Source organism: Oncorhynchus gorbuscha, linkage group LG07 (assembly GCF_021184085.1).
Source record: "Oncorhynchus gorbuscha isolate QuinsamMale2020 ecotype Even-year linkage group LG07, OgorEven_v1.0, whole genome shotgun sequence".
Lineage (NCBI taxonomy): Eukaryota > Metazoa > Chordata > Actinopteri > Salmoniformes > Salmonidae > Oncorhynchus > Oncorhynchus gorbuscha.
In genome coordinates, this window is record NC_060179.1 from 15,431,041 (window position 1) to 15,446,889 (window position 15,849).

Here is a 15,849-nt window from a genome sequence, read left to right on the forward strand (position 1 = left end):
TTAATTGTATGCTTTTATATGGTCTGTATTACAAGTTAAATAAAGATTTGTGCAAACTGGAAGTGTGACTTCTTTCCCCAAGGATTTCCTCAGGCTGAGGTACTTGTCAGTTATGAGTTATTCCATACAAAGGCTAGATGGGGCTGAATGGAAACAACACCACACAACTGCAATGCAACTAATTAATCTCATTGGAACATGGAATATTCAGACTGAACAGTCATCAATTAAAATATGGATTTCTTGGCTGAATTAAAGTTGAATTAAACCTTCAAAAAGGGATACACACCTACACAATGAAAGTAATTTACTGCATCAATTATAGTCACAGCCTCTCCCCTTCATTTGATTAACTAAAGGAAAGGGATGGATATTTGATTTATTAGAATCCCCATTAACCGACAAAAGACTACATACATTAACATGTAGTGTGTGTGCATCTATTATTATCAGTTCCACACACATGTCAGTACATGCACACAACAAGTAGGGGGTGTTGTGCCGTCAGTGGTGGTTTTGTTTTTTGAAAACAACTTTGCTGTTCACTTGCACTATATAAGATAGAAGGGAGTTCCATGCACTCCTCTCTGTATAATACTGTACGTTTACTTGAATTTGTTCTGGACCTGGGCACTGTGAAAAGACACCTGGTCGCATGTCTGGTGGGGTAAATATGTGTAAGTTGACTACGCAAACAATTTGGAATTTCCAACAAATTAATGTTTCTCAAACTATCTTCAACTCTCAGCCAAGAAAGACTGGCATGCATAATATTAATCTTTGCCCTCGGATTACAATGAAGCAAGACGTGCCGCTCTGTTCTGGGCCAGCTGCATCTGAACTAGGTCTTTCTTTGCAGCACTTGAGCATATAAATGGACAATAATGAAAAGATTAAACTAGGGCCTGCAGGACTTGCTTTGTGGATTGCGGTTTCAAAAAAGCAGTTATCTTTATTACGGACAGACATCCCTTTATCTTTACAACCATTGAATATATCTTTTGACCACGACGGTTTACAATCTATGGTAACACCAAGTAATTTAGTCTCCTCAACTTGTTCAACAGCCACACTATTCGTTACCAGATTCAGCTGAGGTCTAGAACTTAGGGAATGATTAGTACCCAATACAATGCTCTTAGTTTTAGAGATGTTCAGGACCAGTTTATTACTAGCCACCCATTCCAAAACAGACTGCAACTCTTTGTTAAGGGTTCCAGTGACTTCATTAGCTGTGGTTGCTGATGTGTACATATATGGTTGAATCATCAGTATACATGGACATCTATGCTTTGTTTTAATGCCATTGGCTGTAAAAATAGTAGAGCAAATTGGGCCAAACAGCGCAACACTCCAGGCAGAAAACGGAATGTTCTATTCTCAACCAAACCCATCTTTTCAAAGAAAACGTCATTTAATTATCCTGTATCTGTATTTCTAATGTATTCCAAACGCAGATGGTAACCAGATGATCCCAATCATTTAGGCAGTAAACGATGCCCCAGCCTGGTCTGTTCTATTGTGAATTGTCTGGGACTCATTGTTTTCCTGTTCACCTCTCAAATATATTTGACTTAATGTTAAAGACGAAATTAACTGCTACACAGAACCACAGCGGACCCATATTAAAGTAAGTCTTTATCCTATTCCTTTTTATAATAACTGTGTCCCTGTGCAACATGCTGAGCTCTGCCCACTGGGGCGTGGCTTAAGGAGCGCTTTTTGAAGTAAGCGTTTGTATCATGGGAGGCTTGATATATAAAGCAGGCAAACAGGCATCCCGCTACTGTTTCGATTGAACATTAGAATGGGCAAAACGAGTGACCTAAGCAACTTTGAGTGTGGTTTAATTGTCAGTGCCAGGCGCTCTGGTTTCAGTATCTCAGAAACTGCGGCCTCCTGGGCTTTTCGTGCACGACATTGCCTAGGGTTTCCTGAGAATGGTGCAACAAACAAAAAACATCCAGTCAGCAGCAGTCCTGTGGGTGAAAACACCTCGTTGAGAGGTCAAAGGAGCCTGGCAAGACTCTAACAAGCGGGCCACAAACAGGAAAATAACGACGCAGTACAACATTGGTCTGCAGAACGGCATCTTGGAACGCACAACTTGGCGGTCCTTGTCACAGATGGGCTTACTACAGCAGTCGACCACACCGGGTTCCACTCCTATCAGCTAAAAACAAGAAGAAGCGGCTCCAATGGGCACAAGATCACCAACACTGGATCATTGAGGAGTGGAAAAACATCACCTGGTCCAACGAATCATGCTGATGGTAGAGTCAGAATTTGGCGTGAGCAGCATGATTCCATGGACCCATCCGGCCTGGTGTCAACAGTACAGGCTGGTTGCGAACTGTAATGGTGTGTGGAATGTTTTCCTGGCACACGTTAGTTCCCTTGATAGCAATTGAGAAACGTTTCCATGCCCTGAAGAACTCAGGCTGTTCTGGAGGCAGAGGGGGGTCCCGACCTGGTACTAGATGGGTGTACGTAATAAACTGTCACTAAGTGTATATAGTACATAGTGAGAAACAAATGAAGACATATTGTTCATGCAAATACACACACACACACACAGCGTACAGTAAGGATGGCGGTTGGAGTGGCTGGACACTAGGGCTTTGGCAGGCAGTTGTTGTGTTGGGTCAGGGTTCATCTTGTCTCACTGAGACTCCAGGGTCTGGTTAAAGTGTCTCTTCCCATCCAGGTACAACATGGACTCTATAGAGACAGATACACATGAGACCAATGTTAGACTGTGTGGAATCAATAGACGTTAACTTTAACCTCTTTGTGTTGGCACAAACGTAAGAGTACCTCCGTAGCTCTGCGGTACTATGTTGGGGACGTCTTTGTCTGTGACGAAGGTGAAGTGGAAGACGTTAGTGGTGTTGTGATGCCGGGTCAGGGGGTCAAGAACCTCTGTATGAACTCTGACCTGGATGTAGTTCCCCTCTGTGTAACACACCTGGAGACACAGAGAAGTCGCTCTGGATAAGAGCGTCTGCTAAATGACTTAAATGTAAATGTAAGGACATGTCAGCACTGAAACTGGAGCAGATCAAACAACACACCAATGCATATGCACACACACACACACCTGTGATGAGAGCAGTAACAGGGAGCCAATCTCTACAGGCTTCTGGAAGAGGATATCGTCCACGGCAACCAGGTTAGGCCGACACCCCCTGGAGGGAGGGAGGAACACACACACAATGAGGATGCACAGGTGTATGTGGTGCACCGGGACAAATGTATATCTTCTCTAACAAACACACACAATCTAGCAAATCAAAATTGGTTCTGTGAATGTTCAGGGAATGTTATTGGATAAATGTACATTTACATTTGAGTCATTTAGTAGACGCTCTTATCCAGAGTGACTTACAGTAGTGAGTGCATACATTTTCATTTGTACTGTTCCCCAGTGTGAATCGAACTTGGCGTTGCAAGTGCCATACTCTACCATCTGAGCCACCCGGGACCAATTATGTATGTCATAACATCACACTATAACTTTATGAGTCTTGTGGGAACGCTCCTTGCTTGTTGATATGGGAATTTTGAATAACATCAACATTAATAGGACATTCCTGTAATATTTTCTCATAACCAATTTCATTAAATACAGACATAATTTCTGAGGTGTGTTTATGGTAAATGTTTCATGTTACAACATCGCACTGTAACTGAGAATGTTCTTGGTTTGCTGGGAACAGACTTGCTCACTCACTCACCCGTAGGTACATGCGTTAGCCCAGCCCAACTCGTAAGCTTTCCTCATCAGAAACCCTCCAAAGATCCTGTTAAAGATATTCCTCTCCTGAAAACACACATCTTAGTCAGCACAAATTAGAAAAGTTTCAGGTTGTAAATCTCGCTCCCTCCCTCCCTCTCTCCCTCTCTCTCTAACCTGTGGATGGCAGATCTCCAATCCTTTGACTTTGGCGTCCTCCATCCATACGGAGTTAGGAGGCAGAACTCTGCTACGGAAACTCACTGTCCTACCAAACACACACACACACCATCACTCACAAAAAGGTTTTCCTGGATTATATGTGTCATAATTAATTATTTGTCATAATTAAGATGTAACATTCATATTCGGACAGTGAAGCTAAAAAATGCAGAATATTTTAACAGCTTATGTTTCAATGAGGTAGAGTTTGCTATTGTAAATAGTCTTTCTTCCTCTCCTGTGGCGGTCCTCATGAGAGAGTTTCATCATAGTGCTTGATGGTTTTTGCGAATGCAGTTGAAGAAACTTTAAAAGTTCTTGAAATGTTCTGGATTGACTGAGCTTCATGTCTTAAAGTAATGACTGTCGTTTCTCTTTGCTTTCAATAACTTTTAAAGTTTCTTCAAGTGCAGTCGCAAAAACCATCCATCACATATGATGAAACTGGCTCTCATGAGGACCGCCACTGGAAAGGAAGACCCAGAGTTACTGCATAAGATGACCTGGCCTACACAATCACCCGACCTTAACCCAAATGAGATGTTTTGGGATGAGTTGGACCGCAGAGTGAAGGAAAAGTAGCCAACAAGTGCCTAGCATATGTGAGAACTCCTTCAAGACTGTTGGAAAAGCATTCCAGGTGAAGCTGGTTGAGAAAATGCCAAGAGTGTGCAAAGCTGTCATCAAGGCAAAGAGTGGCTACTTCGAAGAATCTCAAATATAAATATTTTTTAATTTGTTTAACACTTTTTGGTTACTACCTGATTCCATATGTGTTATTTCATAGTTTTGATGTCTTCACTATTATTCTACAATGTAGAAAATAGTAAAAATAAAGAAGAACGCTGGAATGAGTGTGTGTGTGTGTGTATATATATATATATATATATATAGTGGGGCAAAAAAGTATTTAGTCAGCCACCAATTGTGCAAGTTCTCCCACTTAAAAATATGAGTGAGGCCTGTAATTTTCATCGTAGGTACACTTCAACTAAACTATGACAGACAAAATGAGAAAAAAATTCCAGAAAAATCACATTGTAGGATTTTTAATGAATTTATTTGCAAATTATGGTGGAAAATAAGTATTTGGTCAATAACAAAAGTTTATCTCAATACTTTGTTATATACCCTTTGTTGGCAATTACAGAGGTCAAACGTTTTCTGTAAGTCTTCACAAGGTTTTCACACACTGTTGCTGGTATTTTGGCCCATTCCTCCATGCAGATCTCCTCTAGAGCAGCGAGGTTTTGGGGCTGTTGCTGGGCAACACAGACTTTCAACTCCCTCCAAAGATTTTCTATGGGGTTGAGATCTGGAGACTGGCTAGGCCACTCCAGGACCTTGAAATGCTTCTTACCAAGCCACTCCTTCGTTGCCCGGGCGGTGTGTTTGGGATCATTGTCATGCTGAAAGACCCAGCCACGTTTCATCTTCAATGCCCTTGCTGATGGAAGGAGGCATGATGTTTCCACCCCCATGCTTCACAGTAGGTATGGTGTTCTTTGGATGCAACTCAATATTCTTTGTCCTCCAAACACGACGAGTTGAGTTTTTACCAAAAAGTTATATTTTGGTTTCATCTGACCATATGACATTCTCCCAATCTTCTTCTGGATCATCCAAATGCTCTCTAGCAAACTTCAGACGGGCCTGGACATGTACTGGCTTAAGCAGGGGGACACGTCTGGCACTGCAGAATTTGAGTCCCTGGCGGCGTAGTGTGTTACTGATGGCAGGCTTGTTACTTTCGTCCCAGCTCTCTGCAGGTCATTCACTAGGTCCCCCCGTGTGGTTCTGGGATTTTTGCTCACCGTACTTGTGATCATTTTAACCCCACGTGGTGAGATCTTGCATGGAGCCCCAGATCGAGGGAGATTATCAGTGGTCTTGTATGTCTTCCATTTCCTAATAATTGCTCCCACAGTTGATTTCTTCAAACCAAGCTGCTTACCTATTGCAGATGCAGTCTTCCCAGCCTGGTGCAGGTCTACAATTTTGTTTCTGGTGTCCTTTGACAGCTCTTTGGTCTTGGCCATAGTAGAGTTTGGAGTGTGACTGTTTGAGGTTGTGGACAGGTGTCTTTTATACTGATAACAAGTTCAAACAGGTGCCATTAATACAGGTAACGAGTGGAGGACAGAGGAGCGTCTTAAAGAAGAAGTTACAGGTCTGTGAGAGCCAGAAATCTTGCTTGTTTGTAGGTGACCAAATACTTATTTTCCACCATAATTTGCTAATTAATTAATTAAAAATCCTACAATGTGATTTTCTGGATTTTCTTCACTCATTTTGTCATAGTTGAAGTGTACCTATGATGAAAATTACAGGCCTCTCATCTTTTTAAGTGGGAGAACTTGCACAATTGGTGGCTGGCTAAATACTTTTTTGCCCCACTGTATATATTTATATATATATACACACATTTCATTTTTTGTGACATTCTTGAAAACAAGATGGTGCATCGAGATAAATAATTGTGTTCGTTCAACGGGGTGCACCTCTCTCAAGTGTCTTGTTTCATATCGTCTCAACATTATGAAGTCAATTAAGATCGACACCTTCAGTGAACTGCTCTCATTTTACAGGGAACATCAATGTGACAACAATGTGATATAACTCCCAATAAGTCCTTTATGGTGATATTTGTTCTAAAAATGATAATTGTGATTTAAAAATACTTTATTGAAGTAAAGTTGCTAATTGTTCATGTCATCATTTTACTGACGCGCGTGTGTGTGCATTTGTGTCATACTTGGTGTCCAGGGTGTTGAGGAACAGGCTGTGTACGATCTTCCTCTCCTCAGCAGTAGGGGCCACCTTCAGTAGAGACGCTGTACTCAGCTCTATACGACGCGTCTTATTGACTGGCAGGACACACACACCGTAAATAATAGAAACAAACACAGTAATATATATATATATATAAACGCATGTAATGTGTCTTACTCTCTCCCTGCTGAAACAGTTCCTCCTCTTCAGGCCCCTCTGGTTTCAGAGGATTAACAAACGCTGCCCTGACAGACAAACAGAGAGAGCCAGACAGATAGATAAACAGAGAGAAACAGAGAGAAGACAAACAGAGAAACAGAGAGACAGACAGAGTAATAGAGACAGTTAATAATGGTTGGATACTATAGATGGATGAATGGCTGGAATGACGGATGGATGGTTGGGGTGATGGATGGATAGTTGTTGTGTACCTCTTGTTCTCAGGGTCTCTGGCCACCATAACAAACGTAGCATCCAGAACTGGAGTGTAGGCCCCATCATGGTACTATACATACACAGAGACATAACATCACCATTGTGGACTTTAGTGTGTGTGTGTGTGTGTGTGTGTGTGTGTGTGTGTGTGTGTGTGTGTGTGTGTGTGTGTGTGTGTGTGTGTGTGTGTGTGTGTGTGTGTGTGTGTGTGTGTGTGTGTGTGTGTGTGTGTGTGTGTGTGTGTGTGTGTGTGTACCTGAGACATGTGCATCTTGGCTTCGATGGAGGTCTTCCCCACCCAGGTCACGTGACCAGTGAACTTGATGTCACAGTCAGGGTGTATGACTTGTTTCCTCATGTCTGTGACATCACATACAGGGAAAATAAGCCACACCTACCAGAATACAACAGCAACAAACTATTCAATGATACTGGGAAATGTATCCCAGGATTAGACTTGAGAAATCCTGGTCTACGCAGTACATCCTGGTGTTGTATCAGCATTGTTGTGTCATACCTATCTTGTCCACCAGGGCAGTGACGATGGACAGAGGAGATCTCTGAAGTGCCTTGTTATGGGTGTGAGAGTAACAGATCAACACTGAGGAGAGAGAGAAATAACACTATAATAACATGTACCAGTGTACATTGTGGTTGAGGTGATGATGTCATACCTGCTAGACTGTCCAGATCCTCCAGGATACGGCCAAACCTGGAATAGAGAAACCGGACTGAGAGGGGGGAAAGGGTGTGTGTGTGTGAGCATGTGTTTGTGAGCATGTGTTACCTGACACCTTTGTGGTAGTTAAGGTATTTCTCTCTAAGGGTAGGGTCTGTGCCCAGGGGAAGGTGGACCTCTATGTAGCTGTCCTTCATCCTGCGGACAGGAAGCTCATCTTGAGAACCAGCCAGCTGATTGGACAACGACAAACGGTCAGCTAACGCCTGCTGGTGGTCCCTACAGGATGGGAGGAGAGATAGGGAAAGAGATTCATCAGGAATGAGCTGTGAGTTTAACAAAGTCATGAACATATCTAACAGTCAACACAGGTCTTCCTTGTCGTGGTATCACTATCTCAATACAAAATAGGTATACTGGTTCTGTTATTGTACCTCCAGTTAGTGGACGCTCCCACAATCTCCCTCAGCCGGTTGCGCACTGAAAAACAATCCACACAGTTGATCAGCTCTCAGTGTTTGTATGTACTGATACTGTTCTCAGAACAGAACATTCTGGTTAAATGACGAGCACAGGAATGAATTATTTTGCAGACAGGGCGTATTTGATGAGAAGACTTGGTTGAGTGCGCTGTGGCGGAAGAGTTCAGAGCAGCGCTACGGTATTTAATATTGCTCAATTTATTTTTAAAGCCTGGGGGAAAAGGAGAAATGTGTTTATATAATGTGACAAAATGGTAAATTGCGAAATGTAATTTTGTTTTTTTGCACATATTACAGCCAATGTGGGCTGGGCACCAATAGGTGTATGACACTAAAATGAATCCTAATCAATCAAAATACAACGGGAAACGTATGATCTCAGACAGAATGATAGCAGCAAGCTCCAGAGAGTAGAGAGGTCTGGATGGGATACTCTACATCAGTTCTACTGTTGTTCCAGCTGGCACATGGAACCACAGTGGCTCTGCACTGCAGCCTGAGGGTATGTGTGCAATGGGGAGATGTCAGTACTGTACTGACAAGTTAATACAGTGTAATTTGAGATTTGCCCATTAGTTTGTGGCCCACCTGACTGGAGTCGCTGTGTTGTCATAATGTTGAGACGATATGTACCCATATGAAACAAGACGCTTGAGAGAGGGATAGCCCTAAAATCACCAAGGCAGAAGCCACCTCAAAACATGGGTCCATCTCTGAGGAACATACAGTAGTGTAGATACAGTACATAATGCAAGTTTGTATAGAGAACATTAAAGGTCTGTCTACTAAAATATACTACAGGAGGGTTGCAGCATCTGTAAGAAGAGCTAGCCACTGCCACAGGCCAGGGATGCATTCACAGTTCAGTGTGTAGAAAATGGAAGAGGGTAACAAGCCCGTACAACCAGGCCAGCTCAACACAGAAGGCTGCTGGATTTAACAACAGAAAGTGACAGGGTGCTGGATATCACAAGAGAGATTGACAGTGTGTGAGAGTTTGTTAGCAAGACAGTGTGCTTGAGAGACAGTTAGCTAAGCTACATGCAGGCAGATTTATGTTGAATTAAAACATAATTAAGAAAGTGCTTTAGGATTCAGGTTTGTTTACCAACACACCATTTGACACTAGCAAGTGAGCATTCCCTGTGGAGACAAGACAAGTCATGGGTCAGAGGTAACAAAAGGAGACTGGATTGAGACTCAATGTCTTGCCATCATACCTCACAAGTAGTTCATGTTAGGTTCATAACACTGCGTGAGGCAGCTAATCAATCCACCAACCAATATATCAAACACATTTGATATATTGGTCAGTCAGTCAGTCAGTAAGGTGGGTATGGCTTTACCCTCAGACATGTCCAGGGCCTTCCCCTGCAGAGACACAGGGCCCAGGGAGAACGCCCTCGTTGTCAGAGATGCCACCGATCTTAGAAAATGGAACCTGTGGAATGGAATGAACACCGAAATGTCAACACAACAAGCCCACAACATTCTAACTCAAGAGTTCCAATTGCAACACCCCTGTCCCGTAAACCCATTAATAGACGTGTATGGGAATCCCAGATGTCTGTCAAGTCCCTGGCACATAGCCCACTGATAATGCCAGTTACAGCTGCTCAATGGGATATCTGGTCAGTCAGAGGGTGCATCTCAATACTCTGGATGTTGCCGTCAACAAACATAATTTTACAGTAACGTTTAGGTTACAGTCGTAGCTAGTAACTAGACAGACTTAACAGTCTATAGCAGCCAAGTGGTTAGATCGTTAGGCCAGTAACTTAACCGAGCTGACAAGGTAAACATCTGTCAGTCTGAGAAAGGACGTTAACCCACTGTTCCCCGGGCGCCGAAGACATGGATGTCAATTAAGGCAGCCTCTGTGATTCAGAGGGGTTGGGTTAAATGCGGAAGAAACATTTCAGTTAAACAGTTGACTAGGTATCCCCCTTTCCCTTTATATAGCCAGGGGGGTGGAACGAAGCCTCTAATATATTTATGACAGTAAAACACACGCCTTTTGTTAGGGTTAGGGTTTCAGCAATGTATCTAACAATATATTTAGGTTAGGACTAACGTTAGCTACGTAGCCAGGCTAACTAGCTAAATGTTCTGTCAAATCGTCTGTTTGACTCTTATTAACCTAAAAGAAAATGGCACATTTTTAAACACGGAAAGCAGAACCCAAATATGTGATTGACATACTGCGAGTGGTAAAGGTTGGCCGCAAACTAAAATCACGGTTTGCTTAGCTAGAAACCAACGTCGGTCAATAGCCTTAGCTAGCTAACGTTACTACACAAAATACCATAGTTAGCTTTTCTGTCAAATCGACTGGTTTAACTCTTCTCCACCCCATACCTCGGCAACAACATGTCCGTGTGTATCGTTTGTTTGCTATTAAAAGACGCTTGAGAAGTTAGCTAGCTAAATACAACTCTGAAAAGAGAGGACAGATGAAGCAAATTTTGAAAAAAGTGGCAGCACTGAAAAGTGTACTTCCTTGGACATTTGGCCTGCCGGTGCATACCGTAATGTTAAAAATAAGTGCGCAATTATTTGGGGAATATAATGCACGGTTTATAAGCAATATATATATATGCCATTTAGCAGACGCTTTTATCCAAAGCGACTTACAGTCATGTGTGCATACATTCTACGTATGGGTGGTGGGGAATATACCCTGGCGTTACAAGCGCCATGCTCTACCAACTGAGCTACAGAAGGACCATATCAATATCAAATTCGTGTATTGTGATGGGGTACCACTGTTGAATTTAAAGCTCATGAGGCATTTCTAGGTTATATAACATTCACATATGAGCCATCATTAAGACTCACTTAGATAATTTCATTCATTATAGAACAGTAGCAATAAAATGATATAACATCTATATTGAATCTTTATTCAACTAGGCAAGTCCGATAAAAACAAATTCTTATTCATAATGACTTCTACACAGGCCAAACCCGGACGCTGGGCCAATTGTACGCCTCCATATAGGACCCCCAATCACGGCCCGTTGTGATACAGCCTGGATTCGAACCAGGGTGTCTGTAGTTACGCGTCTAGCACTGAGACCGCTGCTCCACTCGGGAGAATATAGAAGGGACAGGAATGCTTATGGGGAAAGTGTTGCTATGTTTATTCAGAACCATATCCCAGTAATGCTTAGAGATAGATTTAATGTCAAGTGTTATTGAAGTACGGTGGCTGAAGGTTCACCTGCTTCATCTATTTGAAAAGAAGATCGACGACATCCGATCCTCGTTTGCTAAGTCAAACAACACCGCTGGTTCTGCTCACACTGCCCTACCCTGTGCTCTGACCTCTTTCTCCCCTCTCTCTCCAGATGAAATCTCGCGTCTTGTGACGGCCGGCTGCCCAACAACCTGCCCGCTCGACCCTATCCCCTCCTCTCCTCTCCAGACCATTTCCGGAGACCTTCTCCCTTACCTCACCTCGCTCATCAACTTATCCCTGACCGCTGGCTACGTCCCTTCCGTCTTCAAGAGAGCGAGAGTTGCACCCCTTCTGAAAAAACCTACACTCGATCCCTCCGATGTCAACAACTACAGACCAGTATCCCTTCTTTCTTTTCTCTCCAAAACTCTTGAACGTGCCGTCCTTGGTCAGCTCTCCCGCTATCTCTCTCAGAATGACCTTCTTGATCCAAATCAGTCAGGTTTCAAGACTAGTCATTCAACTGAGACTGCTCTTCTCTGTATCACGGAGGCGCTCCGCACCGCTAAAGCTAACTCTCTCTCCTCTGCTCTCATCCTTCTAGACCTATCGGCTGCCTTCGATACTGTGAACCATCAGATCCTCCTCTCCACCCTCTCCGAGTTGGGCATCTCCGGCGCGGCCCACGCTTGGATTGCGTCCTACCTGACAGGTCGCTCCTACCAGGTGGCGTGGCGAGAATCTGTCTCCTCACCACGCGCTCTCACCACTGGTGTCCCCCAGGGCTCTGTTCTAGGCCCTCTCCTATTCTCGCTATACACCAAGTCACTTGGCTCTGTCATAACCTCACATGGTCTCTCCTATCATTGCTATGCAGACGACACACAATTAATCTTCTCCTTTCCCCCTTCTGATGACCAGGTGGCGAATCGCATCTCTGCATGTCTGGCAGACATATCAGTGTGGATGACGGATCACCACCTCAAGCTGAACTTCGGCAAGACGGAGCTGCTCTTCCTCCCGGGGAAGGACTGCCCGTTCCATGATCTCGCCATCACGGTTGACAACTCCATTGTGTCCTCCTCCCAGAGCGCTAAGAACCCTTGGCGTGATCCTGGACAACAAACTGTCGTTCTCAACTAATATCAAGGCGGTGGCCCGTTCCTGTAGGTTCATGCTCTACAACATCCGCAGAGTACGACCCTGCCTCACACAGGAAGCGGCGCAGGTCCTAATCCAGGCACTTGTCATCTCCCGTCTGGATTACTGCAACTCGCTGTTGGCTGGGCTCCCTGCCTGTGCCATTAAACCCCTACAACTCATCCAGAACGCCGCAGCCCGTCTAGTGTTCAACCTTCCCAAGTTCTCTCACGTCACCCCGCTCCTCCGCTCTCTCCACTGGCTTCCAGTTGAAGCTCGCATCCGCTACAAGACCATGGTGCTTGCCTACGGAGCTGTGAGGGGAACGGCACCTCAGTACCTCCAGGCTCTGATCAGGCCCTACACCCAAATAAGGGCACTGCGTTCATCCACCTCTGGCCTGCTCGCCTCCCTACCACTGAGGAAGTACAGTTCCCGCTCAGCTCAGTCAAAACTGTTCGCTGCTCTGGCTCCCCAATGGTGGAACAAACTCCCTCACGACGCCAGGACAGCGGAGTCAATCACCACCTTCCGGAGACACCTGAAACCCCACCTCTTTAAGGAATACCTAGGATAGGATAAAGTAATCCTTCTCACCCCCCCTTAAAATATTTAGATGCACTATTGTAAAGTGGTTGTTCCACTGGATGTCATAAGGTGAATGCACCAATTTGTAAGTCGCTCTGGATAAGAGCGTCTGCTAAATGACTTAAATGTAAAAAAATGTAAATGTAATCTAAAGCCTATAATTTGGGGGCGTTGCTATTGGCTAGCAGTCAGTATCTGCAGTACCAGTCAAACGTTTTGACACACCTACTCATTCAAGGGTTTTTCTTTATTTTTACTATTTTCTACATTGTAGAATAATAGTGAAGACATCCAAACTATGAAATAACACATATGGAATCATGTAGTAACCAAAAGTGTTAAACAAATCTAAATATTTTATTTTTGAGATTCTTCAAAGTAGCCACCTTTTGCCTTGATGACAGCTTTGCACACTCTTGGAATTCTCTAAACCAGCTCCATGAGGTAGTCACCTAGAATGCATTTCAATTAACAGGTGTGCCTTGCTAAAAGTTCATTTGTGGAGCTTCTTAATGCGTTTGAGCTGATCAGTTGTTTTGTGCCCAGGTAGGGGTGGTATACAGAAGATATTTGGTAAAAGACCAAGTCCATATGAGGGCAAGAACAGCTCAAACAAGCAAAGAGAAACAACTGTCCATCACTACGTTAAGACATGAAGGTCAGTCAATCCGGAAAATTTAAAGAACTTTTAACGTTTTTCTTTGAGTACGCGTGTCCTAACTTTTGACTGGTACTGTATGTTTCCAATGTGTATTTTAGAAACAATACAAAACATACAAATGACTACATCATACAAACATCACTACACCCCTCCTGCCCACTAGCCCCCACCCACTCTCTAGCACATGGCCTCAAACTGCATTTAAAAAAAATCTTTGTTGATATTATGGCAAGAACAGCTCAAATAAGCAAAGAAAAACAACACTCCATCATTACTTTAAGATATGAAGGTCAGTCAATCCGGAAAATTTCAAGAGCTCTGAAAGTTTCTTCAAGTGCAGTCACAAAAAACATCAAGTGCTATGATGAAACTGGCTCTCATGAGGACCACCACAGGAAAGGAAGACCCTGAGTTACCTCTGCTGCAGAGGATAAGTTCATTAGACTTACCAGCGACAGAAATTGCAGCCCAAATAAATGTTTCACAGAGTTGAAGCAATAGATACAGCTCAACATCAGCTGTTCAGAAGAGACTGTGTGAATCAGGCCTTCATGGTCAACTTGCTGCAAAGAAACCACTATTAAAGGACACCAATAAGAAGAAGAGACTTGCTTGGGCCAAGAAACAAATCAATGGACATTAGACCGGTGGAAATCTGTCTTTCTTGGGACCTGAATACTGGTTTTCATCAAGCTGTCTGCTCAAGAGGAAACTTCTCAACGTAACTAGTGCCTGTAATCTCGTTCAGGTTATTAAGCCTGAATGCCAAGCGTCAAATCTGGAGGAAACCTGGCACCATCCCTACGGTGAAGCATGGTGGTGGCAGCATCATGCTGTGGGGATATTTTGCTGAGGCAGGGACTGGGAAACTAGTCAGGATCGAGGGAAAGATGAACGGAGCAAAGTACAGAGAGATCCTTGATGAAAACCTGCTCCAGAGTGCTCAGGACGATCAGACTGGGGCGAAGGTTCACCTTTCAACAGGACAACAACCTTAATAAGTGTAACAGGGATGGTTATGTTTCCACTTGCCTCTAAAGAAATATGTATTTAATGTTCAAGCATTCTTATTGGTTAGTTCAACTCTGATGACAATAAGGTGTTTTGTGATTGGCCCTGCTTGCAGATAGCGGGAGATCGTGAACGTCAGGTCGTCAGGTCTTCCCAGTATGAAAATGTGATGCAAGGGGTAGGTCACGTTCTGAATATTGTTTTCTATTTTCTATTTTACAATGTGTACAGGTTTGCTGTACGTTACTGATTTATACATGTGTGGGTATATGGTATCTGTTAGGGATTGAGGGGCTTTCTGGGATGTGCTCTGGCATATAATTGCTGTAAATAAGTGTGTTAGCTAGCATACACCTATGTAAGGGTCACATAAGCCACTACTAACACAGTTGTCTTCATGCTACAGATTTTGCCATCAACAGCCATCAATACCGTTAAGCCTTGCACAACTAACCTGCTGTTTCCCATTTAACAACGGGTATTTACACATGTTATATTTTGTATTATATTTTTGTATTTTGTTCACCCAGTATGAAAATGTGATGCAAGGGATTTTGCCATCGACAGCCATCAATACCGTTAAGCCCTGCACAACTAATGTGCCGTTTCCCATTTAACAACAGAAATCAATTATGCTCAACTGGGACCACTGGCCAAAGTGATTTATTTTGAGAAAACACAACGCATGGAGAGTACATATACATCTGTTACATAAGCACACAGCCAAGACAATGAAGGAGTGGCTTCGGGACAAGTTTCTGAATGTCCTTGAGTGGCCCAGCCAGAGCTCAAACTTGAACCCATTCTAACATCTCTGGAGAGACCTGAAAATAGTTGTGCAGCGAAGCACAACAGGGTAAAGCATTATGGGGTATTGTGTGTAGATTGATGGGGGGAACAATTTAATCCATTTTATAATAAGGCTGTAACATACATTTTGGG

At 43.4% G+C, this 15,849-nt stretch overlaps 1 protein-coding gene across 3 annotated transcripts; it reads right to left on the minus strand.

Annotated features, from left to right (window-relative positions):
* LOC124039523 (acyl-coenzyme A thioesterase 9, mitochondrial-like) lies at positions 1–10,843 on the minus strand. 3 transcript variants are annotated; one of them, XM_046355588.1, is made up of 16 exons: positions 10,685–10,843; positions 9,673–9,767; positions 9,443–9,469; positions 8,279–8,324; positions 7,953–8,123; positions 7,840–7,877; positions 7,683–7,766; positions 7,422–7,525; positions 7,162–7,235; positions 6,908–6,975; positions 6,714–6,825; positions 3,914–4,004; positions 3,738–3,823; positions 3,101–3,188; positions 2,818–2,968; positions 1–2,721 (listed from the first exon to the last, which is right to left on the minus strand). In XM_046355588.1, the coding sequence occupies exons 1-16, from the start codon at positions 10,696–10,698 to the stop codon at positions 2,663–2,665; spliced, it is 1,308 nt and encodes a 435-aa protein (XP_046211544.1). In that variant the 5' UTR covers positions 10,699–10,843; the 3' UTR covers positions 1–2,662. The 3 variants fall into 3 exon arrangements, with proteins under 3 accessions (XP_046211544.1, XP_046211547.1, XP_046211545.1); XM_046355591.1 differs by lacking the exon at positions 10,685–10,843 and adding an exon at positions 10,632–10,651; XM_046355589.1 differs by lacking the exon at positions 9,443–9,469.
* Positions 10,844–15,849: the final 5,006 nt, after the last annotated feature.